Here is a 15,284-nt window from a genome sequence, read left to right on the forward strand (position 1 = left end):
CTATCCTTCACCCTGTCCCCCACTCCTCACCCTCTGTCTGTCCATTAGAATGTCTATCCTTCACCCTGTCCCCCACTCCTCACCCTCTGTCTGTCCATTAGAATGTCTATCCTTCACCCTGTCCCCCACTCCTCACCCTCTGTCTGTCCATTAGAATGTCTATCCTTCACCCTGTCCCCCACTCCTCACCCTCTGTCTGTCCATTAGAATGTCTATCCTTCACCCTGTCCCCCACTCCTCACCCTCTGTCTGTCCATTAGAATGTCTATCCTTCACCCTGTCCCCTACTCCTCACCCTCTGTCTGTCCATTAGAATGTCTATCCTTCACCCTGTCCCCTACTCCTCACCCTCTGTCTGTCCATTATAATGTCTATCCTTCACCCTGTCCCCCACTCCTCACCCTCTGTCTATCCATTAGAATGTCTATCCTTCACCCTGTCCCCTACTCCTCACCCTCTGTCTGTCCATTAGAATGTCTATCCTTCACCCTGTCCCTTACTCCTCACCCTCTGTCTGTCCATTAGAATGTCTATCCTTCACCCTGTCCCCTACTCCTCACCCTCTGTCTGTCCATTATAATGTCTATCCTTCACCCTGTCCCCTACTCCTCACCCTCTGTCTGTCCATTATAATGTCTATCCTTCACCCTGTCCCCTACTCCTCACCCTCTGTCTGTCCATTAGAATGTCTATCCTTCACCCTGTCCCCTACTCCTCACCCTCTGTCTGTCCATTAGAATGTCTATCCTTCACCCTGTCCCCCACTCCTCACCCTCTGTCTGTCCATTAGAATGTCTATCCTTCACCCTGTCCCCTACTCCTCACCCTCTGTCTGTCCATTAGAATGTCTATCCTTCACCCTGTCCCCTACTCCTCACCCTCTGTCTGTCCATTAGAATGTCTATCCTTCACCCTGTCCCCCACTCCTCACCCTCTGTCTGTCCATTAGAATGTCTATCCTTCACCCTGTCCCCTACTCCTCACCCTCTGTCTGTCCATTAGAATGTCTATCCTTCACCCTGTCCCCTACTCCTCACCATCTGTCTGTCCATTAGAATGTCTATCCTTCACCCTGTCCCCCACTCCTCACCATCTGTCTGTCCATTAGAATGTCTATCCTTCACCCTGTCCCCACTCCTCACCATCTGTCTGTCCATTAGAATGTCTATCCTTCACCCTGTCCCCCACTCCTCACCCTCTGTCTGTCCATTAGAATGTCTATCCTTCACCCTGTCCCCCACTCCTCACCCTCTGTCTGTCCATTAGAATGTCTATCCTTCACCCTGTCCCCTACTCCTCACCCTCTGTCTGTCCATTAGAATGTCTATCCTTCACCCTGTCCCCCACTCCTCACCCTCTGTCTGTCCATTAGAATGTCTATCCTTCACCCTGTCCCCTACTCCTCACCCTCTGTCTGTCCATTAGAATGTCTATCCTTCACCCTGTCCCCTACTCCTCACCCTCTGTCTGTCCATTAGAATGTCTATCCTTCACCCTGTCCCCTACTCCTCACCCTCTGTCTGTCCATTAGAATGTCTATCCTTCACCCTGTCCCCTACTCCTCACCCTCTGTCTGTCCATTAGAATGTCTATCCTTCACCCTGTCCCCTACTCCTCACCCTCTGTCTGTCCATTAGAATGTCTATCCTTCACCCTGTCCCCTACTCCTCACCCTCTGTCTGTCCATTAGAATGTCTATCCCTGGGCCTCCCGGATGGCGCAGTGGTCTAGGGCACTGCATTGCAGCACTAGCTGTGCCACCAGAGACTCTGGGTTTGCGCCCAGGCTCTGTCGCAGCCGGCCCCGACCGGGAGGGCCGTGGGGCGACGCACAATTGGCCTAGCGTCGTCCGGGTTAGGGAGGGTTTGGCCGGTAGGGATATCCTTGTCTCATCGTGGGATATCTTTGTATCTTTCTATCTTTGTCATCCTTGACTCCTGTGGCGGGCCGGGCGCAGTGCATGCTATCCAAGGTCGCCAGGTGCACGGTGTTTCCTCCGACACATTGGTGCGGCTGGCTTCCGGGTTGGATGCGCGCTGTGTTAAGAAGCAGTGCGGCTTGGTTGGGTTGTGTTTCGGAGGACGCGCGGCTTTCGACCTTCGTCTCTCCCGAGCCCGTACGGGAGTTGTAGCGATGAGACAAGATAGTAATTACTAACAATTGGACACCACGAAATTGGGGAGAAAAGGAGGAAAAATGTTTAAAAAATGTCTATTCTTCACGCTGTCCCCCACTCTTCATTATGCACTATATTCTAGTAATGCACTGTATTCTAGTGATGCACTGTATTCTAGTAATGCACTATATTCTAGTAATGCACTGTATTCTAGTGATGCACTATATTCTAGTAATGCACTGTATTCTAGTGATGCACTGTATTCTAGTAATGCACTGTATTCTAGTAATGCACTATATTCTAGTAATGCACTGTATTCTAGTAATGCACTATATTCTAGTGATGCATTATATTCTAGTAATGCACTGTATTCTAGTGATGCACTGTATTCTAGTGATGCACTATATTCTAGTAATGCACTATATTCTAGTGATGCACTATATTCTAGTAATGCACTGTATTCTAGTGATGCACTGTATTCTAGTGATGCACTATATTCTAGTAATGCACTATATTCTAGTGATGCACTATATTCTAGTAATGCACTGTATTCTAGTGATGTACTGTATTCTAGTGATGCACTGTATTCTAGTGATGCACTGTATTCTAGTGATGCACTATATTCTAGTAATGCACTATATTCTAGTGATGCACTGTATTCTAGTGATGCACTATATTCTAGTAATGCACTATATTCTAGTGATGCACTATATTCTAGTAATGCACTGTATTCTAGTGATGCACTGTATTCTAGTGATGCACTGTATTCTAGTGATGCACTGTATTCTAGTGATGCACTGTATTCTAGTGATGCACTATATTCTAGTGATGCACTGTATTCTAGTGATGCACTGTATTCTAGTGATGCACTGTATTCTAGTGATGCACTATATTCTAGTGATGCACTGTATTCTAGTGATGCACTGTATTCTAGTGATGCACTGTATTCTAGTGATGCACTATATTCTAGTGATGCACTGTATTCTAGTGATGCACTGTATTCTAGTGATGCACTGTATTCTAGTGATGCACTATATTCTAGTGATGCACTGTATTCTAGTGATCAACTATATTCTAGTGATGCAATGTATTCTAGTACCAAATGCAGAAAACCCAGGCTACTAACGTAGATTTCCTGTCCGTATGATTCTCTGGTTCTATGGAGAGGTCTGATACTGCAGGTTCACAGCTGTTGAGGCTGCAGCAGCAGGACCTTGGCAGGCCGGCAGCAGTGTGGGTGAGTGGGTGTTTGGCTGTTGGATGCTCTGGTGGCCTCTAGCCTCTTTCTCCCCTGTGCTCTCACCTCCACCACATGGAAACAGCTGGTCCTCTGTGGTGGGCACTGTAGCTCCCTTACATCCTGGCGTTAGGAGGGAGACTCGTGTAGGGAGAGAGAGCAGGGAACCAGAAAGCTATGGAGAGGGAAGCTGGCTATGGTGGTGCTATATTGGACAGATTTAATTTAAATATTGTTTTATTTTATTGAGGCAATTGACAGATTAATTAACACTGATATAAGTGAGTGTAATAATGCAAAACATTAACCTATTTCCCATGAGTCAGTAATGAGGATTGCCCTCTTGTGATTGTAAGAGGTCACTACATACAGGACTACAGGAAGTAGAGAAAGTCTTAGTTCCAATGACTGCCCTTATGTGGAGATGGACGGAATGAGGAGAGGGAGAGAGCTTGGTGAACAAGGAGAGGAGCACGTGGGTGGAGGAGTGACAGAGTAGAGAAGGAGAAGAGGGTGGTGTAGATTGTAGAACGATAGAATGGGGGTTGAAGATTGTAGAATGAGAGAATAAGGGGAGAAGGGGGGGTGAAGATTGTAGAATGAGAGAATGGGGGTGAAGATTGTAGAATGAGAGAATAAGGAGAGAAATGGGGGTGAAGATTGTAGAATGAGAGAATAAGGAGAGAAAGGGGGGTGAAGATTGTAGAATGAGAGAATAAGGGGAGAAAGGGGGGTGAAGATTGTAGAATGAGAGAATGGGGGTGAAGATTGTAGAATGAGAGAATAAGGGGAGAAAGGGGTGAAGATTGTAGAATGAGAGAATGGGGGGTGAAGATTGTAGAATGAGAGAATAAGGAGAGAAGGGGGTGAAGATTGTAGAATGAGAGAATAAGGGGAGAAAGGGGGGTGAAGATTGTAGAACGATAGAATGGGGGGTGAAGATTGTAGAATGAGAGAATAAGGGGAGAAAGGGGGTGAAGATTGTAGAATGAGAGAATGGGGGTGAAGATTGTAGAATGAGAGAATAAGGAGAGAAGGGGGTGAAGATTGTAGAATGAGAGAATAAGGGGAGAAAGGGGGTGAAAGTTGTAGAATGAGAGAATAAGGGGAGAAAGGGGGTAAAGATTGTAGAACGATAGAATGGGGGAGTGAAGATTGTAGAATGAGAGAATAAGGAGAGAAAGGGGGTGAAGATTGTAGAATGAGAGAATAAGGGGAGAAAGGGGGTGAAAATTGTAGAATGAGAGAATAAGGAGAAAGGGGGAGGTGAAGATTGTAGAATGAGAGAATAAGGGGAGAAAGGGGGTGAAAATTGTAGAATGAGAGAATGGGGGGTGAAGATTGTAGAATGAGAGAATAAGGGGAGAAAGGGGGTGAAGATTGTAGAATGAGAGAATAAGGGGAGAAAGGGGGTGAAAATTGTAGAATGAGAGAATAAGGGGAGAAAGGGGGGTGAAGATTGTAGAACAATAGAATGGGGGGTGAAGGTTATCCTAGCCAAAGGGGCGGGACTGTTACTATAAACACTGGCATAACTGTGCTACGTTCTGCTCCGGTGAAAACCGTTCAAAAGAATGCAGCTTGGTTAAACAGCTCAACTCCCCTGCCTGCCTGCTATGCTTCTGTCTCCTTGGGGCTTTTCCAGCAGCTCAACTCCCCTGCCTGCCTGCTATGCTTCTGTCTCCTTGGGGCTTTTCCAGCAGCTCAACTCCCCTGCCTGCCTGCTATGCTTCTGTCTCCTTGGGGCTTTTCCAGCAGCTCAACTCCCCTGCCTGCCTGCTCTGCTTCTGTCTCCTTGGGGGTTTTCCAGCAGCTCAACTCCCCTGCCTGCCTGCTATGCTTCTGTCTCCTTGGGGGTTTTCCAGCAGCTCAACTCCCTGCCTGCCTGCTCTGCTTCTGTCTTCATAGGGGTTTTCCAGCAGCTCAACTCCCCTGCCTGCCTGCTATGCTTCTGTCTCCTTGGGGGTTTTCCAACAGCTCAACTCCCCTGCCTGCCTGCTATGCTTCTGTCTTCATAGGGCTTTTCCAGCAGCTCAACTCCCCTGCCTGCCTGCTATGCTTCTGTCTTCATAGGGCTTTTCCAGCAGCTCAACTCCCTGCCTGCCTGCTATGCTTCTGTCTTCATAGGGGTTTTCCAGCAGCTCAACTCCCCTGCCTGCCTGCTATGCTTCTGTCTCCTTGGGGGTTTTCCAACAGCTCAACTCCCCTGCCTGCCTGCTATGCTTCTGTCTCCTTGGGGGTTTTCCAACAGCTCAACTCCCCTGCCTGCCTGCTATGCTTCTGTCTCCTTGGGGGTTTTCCAACAGCTCAACTCCCTGCCTGCCTGCTTTGCTTCTGTCTCCTTGGGGGTTTTCCAACAGCTCAACTCCCTGCCTGCCTGCCTGCTATGCTTCTGTCTTCATAGGGGTTTTCCAGCAGCTCAACTCCCCTGCCTGCCTGCTATGCTTCTGTCTTCATAGGGCTTTTCCAACAGCTCAACTCCCCTGCCTGCCTGCTATGCTTCTGTCTTCATAGGGCTTTTCCAACAGCTCAACTCCCTGCCTGCCTGCTATGCTTCTGTCTTCATAGGGGTTTTCCAGCAGCTCAACTCCCCTGCCTGCCTGCTATGCTTCTGTCTTCATAGGGCTTTTCCAACAGCTCAACTCCCCTGCCTGCCTGCTATGCTTCTGTCTTCTTTTCCAGCAGCTCATAATTCTGCTTTGAAAGTTAACTTTGTAACCCCACTTTTGATAAAAAATGGCCCTTAAATGTTTTGGTACACCTACTGGAGAGCTCTTCTTTGTCTATACCTATGCATCATTGTTCACACCATCTTAAGACTGAGCCCCACCCATCTCTTTAAGGATTCACGTAAGGCCATGTGCTAAACAGAGTGAGTAAGGTAGTGTAGTAAACAACCAAATATAGTAGCCTACAATAAGGTCAAACTCCAGGTAAAAATACACTTTTTCTAGTCCTTGGCCAATATCCTAATCTGACTTTGAAAGTGTCCAGGTAAAACATATTTTATTCATATTTTATCATTAGATGCTCACCTAGACACTTATCTAAATTGATGGGTCATGTGAAAGAATTGCTATAGCTAGCCACATGAAATGCTGTAGTATGAATCTGCAGGTAGCTAAAGCTAACCAACCAAGTTCAATGCTAGCTAGCTAACATTTGGCCATAACTAGCAGTGCAAATGGATTTCTGAGATACAAATAATATTACTACACAGATCAAACACGTAACGTTCGCTAGCAAGCCAGCAAGTTAACGTTCGCTAGCTAACAGTACGCTTTAACTTGCAATGGATATGACTGACAAAATTTGACACGTATATATATCTGAAAATGTAGCTAGACTCTTACCCATATACATGGATGAACGCTTCATGACAGTCTTTTTGGTACATTTTTTATTTTACCAGGTAAGTTGACTGAGAACACATCCTCATTTACAGCAACAACCTGGGGAATAGTTACAGGGGAGAAGAATGAGTCAATTAGAAGCTGGGGATGATTAAGTGGACATGGTGGTATGAGGGCCAGATTGGGAATTTAGATAGGACAACGGGGTTAACACCCGTACTCTTACGATAAGTGCCATGGGATCTATAGCGACAACAGAGAGTTAGGACACCTGTTTAATGTCCCATCAGAAAGGGGCATTGTAATAATTTTTTACACCAGAGGAAAGAGTGTCTTCTCCTGGCCCTCCCATCCAGGAACAACCCTGCTTAGCTCCAGAGGCAAGCCAGCAGTGGTATTCAGGGTGCTGCTGGCGGTTTGTAGCTATATACAGCTTGATTGACCCGTTGTTGTGTTAAGGACTCCGGCTCACACTGACCTCATGCAGAAAGTAGTCCATCACAACTTTATCCCAATGATCTTTGTCGAATGCGCCTGCTAAATTCTGTTGCAAGGAGCAACACTTTTGTAGATCTCCAAGGCTAATGTTATATCTTTCAAAAATGTGTATAAAAATAATATTTCAAAAATTAAATTGTTAAAGTGCCTCTCCTGTGAAGTAGTGCCATGCGACATACGCCTAGCTTCATGAAACGTGTCATAAATGAGTTTTTTTTTTTTTTTTTTCAAAAGTCAGGGAAGCTATAATGGGTTGCCTTGGTGTTGGCTGTGTATGTTCCCATGGGACTGGGAAAGAAGTAGTGGGTGACAAACAGCCAGATGACCATCTCTGACCTAGACTTGATGGAGGAATGGACTTCCTAGGTGAACTGGGTTGCCACTAGATCAGCTTCAAAGAGCACTGTGCCATCGTCAGTCCCCATGGTGATACTGGGAACATGGAAGTGGTCACAGGGACAGTCCCATCCCCCCACTCTGTCTGCTCCTCTCAGTGTCCCACCTCTCTGGGCCTCCATAAGAGGAGAGGAGGGGGAGGTTTTGAGCAATCTTCTGGGAGTGAAGGAAGGGGAATGGTTTCTATGGAGCCACCCACTATCCATGCAACCAGTCATATTGCACTCAGTCACTACTGCAAATGTCTCTGTTGTTTGTCTTTGGCATTCCTCTTGATCCACAAAGTCCTAGAGGGATTTTTTAAAACTAGGCAAGTCAGTTAAGAACAAATTCTTATTTTACAATGACAGTGATACAGCTCAGGATCAAACCAGGGTCTGTAGTGACACCTCTTAACACTGAGATGCAGTGCCTTAGACCGCTGCGCCACTCGGGAGCCCCTAATAGGTGATCAGATCCTGTCCTGAATGTGCTCTTGTGATCGCTGATCCTTGATTAAACTTGCAGATAGACTTTGCTGAGGGGATTTTCTGTGAAATGTCATCAGAATGAGTCTTTAAAACCGAGGGACAATATCATCCATAGTCTAAGTACACATTTATCATTGAGTGATTGAGCTAGTGAATGCCAGCCAGCCCACCATATAGTCAATAGGTAATTCACTACTGCACCAGGTATTTCTCAAACTTACCATGTATGTTTCTGTCTTTCACAGCAAAGAGCCTCAGGCAAGGTTTTGTTTGACCTGGTGTGTACCCACCTGAACCTCGTTGAGGGAGACTACTTCGGCCTAGAATACCAAGACCACAAGATGATAGTGAGTGAAGAAATAGACACAGTCCTTAAGGGTTGTTTCTGGACTGGGTGTTAGCTTGTATCTTCTTCATGTGTTAGTGTAGAAGCCTTGAATTCATCTCTCTATGCTGATTAAAGGGGTGTTTGCTTTCCTTATGTTCACAGGTTTGGTTAGACCTCCTAAAGCCTATTGTCAAGCAACTGAGACGTAAGTACGCTGACTTCATTATATACTTTTACATGGCTGGCAATGGACAGTTCATGCTTCATTTGCTTCAACTAGCACTGGTGGTATGGTTGCTAACAGAATTAAATTAATCAAGCCTTACAAAGAAACATGAAATGTCTTTGAAAGTAGACAGCTAGGGGACTTAATTTAGTTGTAGCGTGAGGAAGTCTCAACACCCTGTCTCGTCCAAGCAAACTTAAAGTGATGCTCCAGGACTTTTTTAAATAATTTCAGCTAGTAGTTTTGAAAGTGGTACCCATTATTTGTGTACTACTTGTCATCCAATTGTGTACTACTATCAAGAACTGTCTATGTAGGGTTCTTCAAAGAACTCCCTGCATATGACTCTACCTAGAACCCTATGACTGGTTCTGCCTAGAACCCTCTACGATGGTTTCTACCAAGAGCCATTTTATCTTTGGCGGGTTCTTCTTAGAACCCCCTATGAAGGGTTCTACCAAAAAACATTTTATCTTATTAACCTTTTAACATGTCATTTTTTTATGAGAATACAGTACAAGGCCTTTCATTGAGGGCATAGTTATTCCTTAACACAGTGGTGTTAGAAATCTCCTGGTTTACAGGCCACGTCAGGCCTTCATGTCACGTTATGCTGACTTGCAACGTGGTAGAATTCCTATTGGAATCCAACCAGAATTAGGATAGCCAACACGTAGAATTGTTAATCACCCACATTTAGATTGACTGCCAGGGTAGGGAGAGTTGAATACTGAGACTACCTCAATCATCTAAACTGGAACAACCATCTCAGTTAACGGGTGGAATAAATCTAGATACTAATAGATTGGATTAGTTTTGAATACTGTGTGTTTATCTTTATGTGGAATAACATTTATCAACCAATCAATGTACATGCAAAAACACAGATATTACAGTAAAACAAACTATTCTTCAAAGCTTCCTGAAATAAAGCATGTTGGGAAATATGAAATCTTGCCTTCCGAAAAAATCCTTCTTGCCTTGCAAAGAATCATCAAAGAACCCTTTCTTCCAAAAAAGGTTCTTAGGATGTTCAAGGTTCTAGGTAGAACCCTTTGCCTTACAAAGAACCCTTGTCTTCTAAAAAGGGTTCTTCTGATCAAAACTGTTCTTGGTAGAACTCGATTTCTCCGCATAGAATCCTTTTGGAACCATTTTTTCTAAGAGTGTACCATTCCCCGTTCAAAGGCATCCTCTGAATGGCACACATACACAATCCATGTCTCAATTGTCTCAAGGCTTAAAAATCATTCTTTTATCTACACTGATTGAAGTGGATTTAACAAGTAACATCATAAGGGATCATATCTTTCATGTCGTGGAAAGAGCAGGTGTCCTTAATGTTTTGTACACTCAGTGTATATTATTTTATTTTGCAATTTGTATATGTTACGAATCTGTCGTGCTTAAGAACCCAAACTACATCTTTATTCACACACAGAGACCATCTATCTTCCAGACTGAGGCTCGGCTGTTAAAACTTGTACATCTCGAGTCATAAAGCTTTCAAGTCTTCTGGAAGACTGGCTTGCTCATCTACAAACAAGGGTTTGTGGTGCATAAGAGCAAGTACACTGCTTGTTATGATCTCATTGGTCAGTGAGACAAAAGCAAAGGAATCATAGAGATCCGGTTCTAATTCCTAATTCTATGATAGGAATCTCCAGATAATGTGTTTAGAATGTGTTCTCTAATTCTATGATAGGAATCTCCAAATCTCCAGATAATGTGTTTAGAATGTGTTCTCTAATTCGATGATAGGAATCTCCAATGTTTAGAATGTGTTCTCTAATTCTATGATAGGAATCTCCTGATAATGTGTTTAGAATGTGTTCTCTAATTCGATGATAGGAATCTCCTGATAATGTGTTTAGAATGTGTCTCTAATCCTATGATAGGAATCTCCAGATAAAGTGTTTAGAATGTGTTCTCTAATTCGATGATAGGAATCTCCTGATAATGTGTTTAGAATGTGTTCTCTAATCCTATGATAGGAATCTCCAGATAATGTGTTCTCTAATCCTATGATAGGAATCTCCTGACAATGTGTTCTCTAATCCTATGATAGGAATCTCCTGACAATGTGTTTAGAATGTGTTCTCTAATCCTATGATAGGAATCTCCTGATAAAGTGTTTAGAATGTGTTCTCTGTATCTTCTTGGCTGTGACTCCTCCTCTATAACTAAGCCATTATCTCACACCCACAGGGCCCAAGCACGTAGTCCTGAGATTTGTGGTGAAGTTCTTCCCCCCAGACCACGCCCAGCTACTGGAGGAATTGACCAGGTAAGACTAAACAGATAGAAGCCACTTCAGACAAACCCTCAGTCTACAAAAGCTCAGCTATAGGGTTTCCTCATCAGCAGGTGCTTAAAGCTCAGATATAGGGTTTCCTCATCAGCAGGTGCTTAAAGCTCAGATATAGGGTTTCCTCATCAGCAGGTGCTTAAAGCTCAGCTATAGGGTTTCCTCATCAGCAGGTGCTTAAAGCTCAGCTATAGGGTTTCCTCATCAGCAGGTGCTTAAAGCTCAGCTATAGGGTTTCCTCATCAGCAGGTGCTTAAAGCTCAGCTATAGGGTTTCCTCATCAGCAGGTGCTTAAAGCTCAGCTATAGGGTTTCCTCATCAGCAGGTGCTTAAAGCTCAGCTATAGGGTTTCCTCATCAGCAGGTGCTTAAAGCTCAGCTATAGGGTTTCCTCATCAGCATGTGCTTAAAGCTCAGCTATAGGGTTTCCTCATCAGCAGGTGCTTAAAGCTCAGCTATAGGGTTTCCTCATCAGCAGGTGCTTAAAGCTCAGCTATAGGGTTTCCTCATCAGCAGGTGCTTAAAGCTCAGCTATAGGGTTTCCTCATCAGCAGGTGCTTAAAGCTCAGCTATAGGGTTTCCTCATCAGCAGGTGCTTAAAGCTCAGCTATAGGGTTTCCTCATCAGCATGTGCTTAAAGCTCAGCTATAGGGTTTCCTCATCAGCAGGTGCTTAAAGCTCAGCTATAGGGTTTCCTCATCAGCAGGTGCTTAAAGCTCAGCTATAGGGTTTCCTCATCAGCAGGTGCTTAAAGGTCCAATGAGGCTGTTTTTATCTCAATATCAAATCATTTTCTGGGTAACAATGAAGTACCTTACTGTGGTTGATTTTTATTAAAATTGTAATATAAAAAAAAAACAAAACAATAATAACTTCTTAGCTAAATGCAATTTCTCGAGCAAGAATTTAGCTAGGACTGTCTGGAAGTTGTATGAGTGGGGAAGGGAAAACTGAAGACTAGTGTTATTGGCAGAGAGGTTTGGAACTCTCTTTCTTATTGGTTTATTAACTAATTTACCACCTGGTGATGTCACCAGGCAGGCTAAAACTCCATCCCACCAAAACAGGCTGACATTTCAGGCTGTCTTTACAAACAGCTCTTACACTAAAAGGGCATTATCATCATTTTCACAATATTATTCCAACTTCATAGTGTGGAAATATCCAGGTAACTGCCAAAATAAAAGACACACCAAGATAATAGTCTTAATAGGGCGTTGGGCCACCACGAGCCGCCAGGCCAGCTTTAATGCGGCTTGGCATAGATTCTACAGTGTCACCATTTTTCCACAAGAAATTCCACAATTCGGTGTTTTGTTGGTGGTGGAAAACGCTGTTTCAGGCGCCTCTCCAGAATCTCCCATAAGTGGTTGAGATCTGGTGACTGAGACACACACACACGGACAGACGGACAGACGGACAGGCAGGCAGGCAGGCAGACAGACACTCTTTAAACCCCCTGTGCTCCTTTGAGACCCATCTGTCAGAAGTCACTGATATCGTCTTCTAGCCATGGTAGCCAAAATAATGGGCATTTTATACATGACCCTAAGCATGATGGGATAGTAATTGCTTAATTAACTCAGGAACCACACCTTTGTTGGAAGCTCCTGCTTTCAATATACTTTGTATCCCTCATTTACTCAAGTGTTTCCTTTATTTTGGCAGTTACGTGTATATAAAACACAGAAAAATCTAAAATGTTATTGTCCTGGGCCTTTAATAATGTCTTTGTATTCAGCTTACAAGCTGTCGACACGGTCTGGTGCATAAACTGGTACAGTATATAAGGCTGACTGCTCAGCACACAGCAGGCTATCAGCAGCTATATTATCCAGTTTCCATTAGAGTCAGTTCTGTGTGTTGAAATGACTGCTATGTCACAGAATGTTAATGCTAACGTAGAAGTGACCGATGTGTTCCAGCCTCCCACAGATTTGATATTTCTGCCTCGGCCATTTAATTCATGTCATCCATGTTTTACGCCTGCCATGTTTTTAACGTAGCACCTTCGTGTGATCCTGGTTGTTACCATTGGACTAATGTTTTGGGGTAAAGACACTCGTCCTGTTATGATGATGTTGCTCTGTAATCCAATTGTCTTTGTTTTCATGCTGCAATATGTCCCTGTATGGATGACCTGACCTACGAGTGGTTCCTCTGTTGTTCCTCCCTCCTGTGTTGTCGCCTGACAGGTTTGGATGTTAACCACAGCCAGTCATCCCGTCCACTCTGTTCTAGCCTTTCTCTTTGTCCCGTCTTGTCCAGGTACCTCTTCGCCCTGCAGATCAAGCATGACCTTGCCTGTGGACGTCTGACCTGCAACGACAGTAGCGCGGCCCTGCTGGTCTCCCATATTATCCAGTGTACGTCTCACTGTTACTTTCCCTGTGGCTTCACACAGCCTATAGGATCACAGAGCCAATAGACCATATACTTTTGTAGGAAAACAGAACCTCCTTCAAACTGTGTCAAACAGGATGTGGTGCAGCATCCCAAATTGAGAATCAGTGCATTGCCATGGATAGCTTTTTCTTTTGTCTTTCTCTGAATTAATGAAATGTAGGAAGACACTGAGAGAGAGCTTTTTTGAAAAGCCATCTGCTCCTCAGACTGGACTCTAATGCTAGAGGGAGCTGTCAGAGTGTAACCAAAGAGAGGGAAGAGGCATGGATGAGGATGAATCTACTCTAAACTATTCTGTTTAGGGATATATGAAAATAATCTGCATTTTTTTGTATCAACCAGCAGTGGTGTAGATCCTTTACAAACTGCACACAATGTAATGCAATGTCCTAACTTTAACCCTTTGTTCTCCAGCTGAGATTGGGGACTTTGAGGAGAGTCAGAGTCGGCAGCACCTCCTCAACAACAGCTACATTCCTGACCAGATGGCTCTGATGGACAAGATCATGGAGTTTCACTCCAATAATGGGTGAGTAGCTCCTCTATAACTGATGTGACAGCTCTGGAAGCAGGCCTCTGAACAGGACAAGGTAGATAAAGACCTCATACGTACACATCCCAAGGGAATGTTTTCTACCCAGGTAACAAAGTCAGGAAACTCCCCACTGACCTAAGTGTTCTTTGTTTCAGTGTGTTAACTGACATGGTTTTCTTTATCATGTTAAGACTCGGCAAAGCCCCCTGGGCTGGTTGAGTGGTTAGGGCCTGGAGGTGAACGTGTCAATGTCTGCTTTATCAGAAAAACTACCTGGGTCCCCAGAAAGGTCTGGGATCTACCTGGACCACAGCCTAATGAGCAACACAGATTTCAGCAGAGAAATGGCTTTTCTTTGTTAAACCCTTGTCACTGAACAGGTTGGCACAAGGGAAATGGCAGCTCGGACTCATTCTTCTCCTTCTCGATTTCTTTTCGATTTCTTTATATTATCCGTTTCCTAATTAGCTAGTTCCGCCCTCCTTGGAGAACATATCCCACAATCCCCTTAGTGCCTTCCTCATTGATGCAGCAGGACAGGATCACATGGCCAACCCTTTCCTCACCCCCAGTCCTCCACACTACACTGGTGTCACCCCCAGTCCTCCACACTACACTGGTGTCACCCCCAGTCCTCCACACTACACTGGTGTCACCCCCAGTCCTCCACACTACACTGGTGTCACCCCCAGTCCTCCACACTACACTGGTGTCATCCCCAGTCCTCCACGGTACACTGGTGTCATCCCCAGTCCTCCACGGTACACTGGTGTCACCCCCAGTCCTCCACGGTACACTGGTGTCACCCCCAGTCCTCCACGGTACACTGGTGTCACCCCCAGTCCTCCACGGTACACTGGTGTCACCCCCAGTCCTCCACGGTACACTGGTGTCACCCCCAGTCCTCCACGGTACACTGGTGTCACCCCCAGTCCTCCACGGTACACTGGTGTCACCCCCAGTCCTCCACGGTACACTGGTGTCACCCCCAGTCCTCCACGGTACACTGGTGTCACCCCCAGTCCTCCACGGTACACTGGTGTCACCCCCAGTCCTCCACGGTACACTGGTGTCACCCCAGTCCTCCACGGTACACTGGTGTCACCCCCAGTCCTCCACGGTACACTGGTGTCACCCCAGTCCTCCACGGTACACTGGTGTCACCCCCAGTCCTCCACGGTACACTGGTGTCACCCCCAGTCCTCCACGGTACACTGGTGTCACCCCAGTCCTCCACGGTACACTGGTGTCACCCCCAGTCCTCCACGGTACACTGGTGTCACCCCAGTCCTCCACACTACACTGGTGTCACCCCCAGTCCTCCACGGTACACTGGTGTCACCCCCAGTCCTCCACACTACACTGGTGTCACCCCCAGTCCTCCACGGTACACTGGTGTCACCCCCAGTCCT

The 15,284-nt window shown here is 45.5% G+C and overlaps 1 protein-coding gene across 3 annotated transcripts in view; it reads left to right on the forward strand.

Moving 5' to 3' along the window:
* LOC112225656 (FERM, ARHGEF and pleckstrin domain-containing protein 1) overlaps window positions 1–15,284 on the forward strand; it is a 113,715-nt gene that overhangs the window by 55,713 nt on the left and 42,718 nt on the right. For all 3 annotated transcript variants that reach the window (XR_006080039.1, XM_024389781.2, XM_024389780.2), the window contains exons 3-7: window positions 8,316–8,417; window positions 8,561–8,603; window positions 10,833–10,911; window positions 13,200–13,297; window positions 13,752–13,866. Coding sequence is in view for 2 of the 3 variants with exons in the window: in XM_024389781.2 (XP_024245549.1) it covers window positions 8,316–8,417; window positions 8,561–8,603; window positions 10,833–10,911; window positions 13,200–13,297; window positions 13,752–13,866 (437 nt within the window). In the remaining variant the exon portion in view is untranslated. The remainder of the gene's footprint in view (window positions 1–8,315; window positions 8,418–8,560; window positions 8,604–10,832; window positions 10,912–13,199; window positions 13,298–13,751; window positions 13,867–15,284) is intronic.

This window comes from Oncorhynchus tshawytscha, linkage group LG26 (assembly GCF_018296145.1).
Source record: "Oncorhynchus tshawytscha isolate Ot180627B linkage group LG26, Otsh_v2.0, whole genome shotgun sequence".
Lineage (NCBI taxonomy): Eukaryota > Metazoa > Chordata > Actinopteri > Salmoniformes > Salmonidae > Oncorhynchus > Oncorhynchus tshawytscha.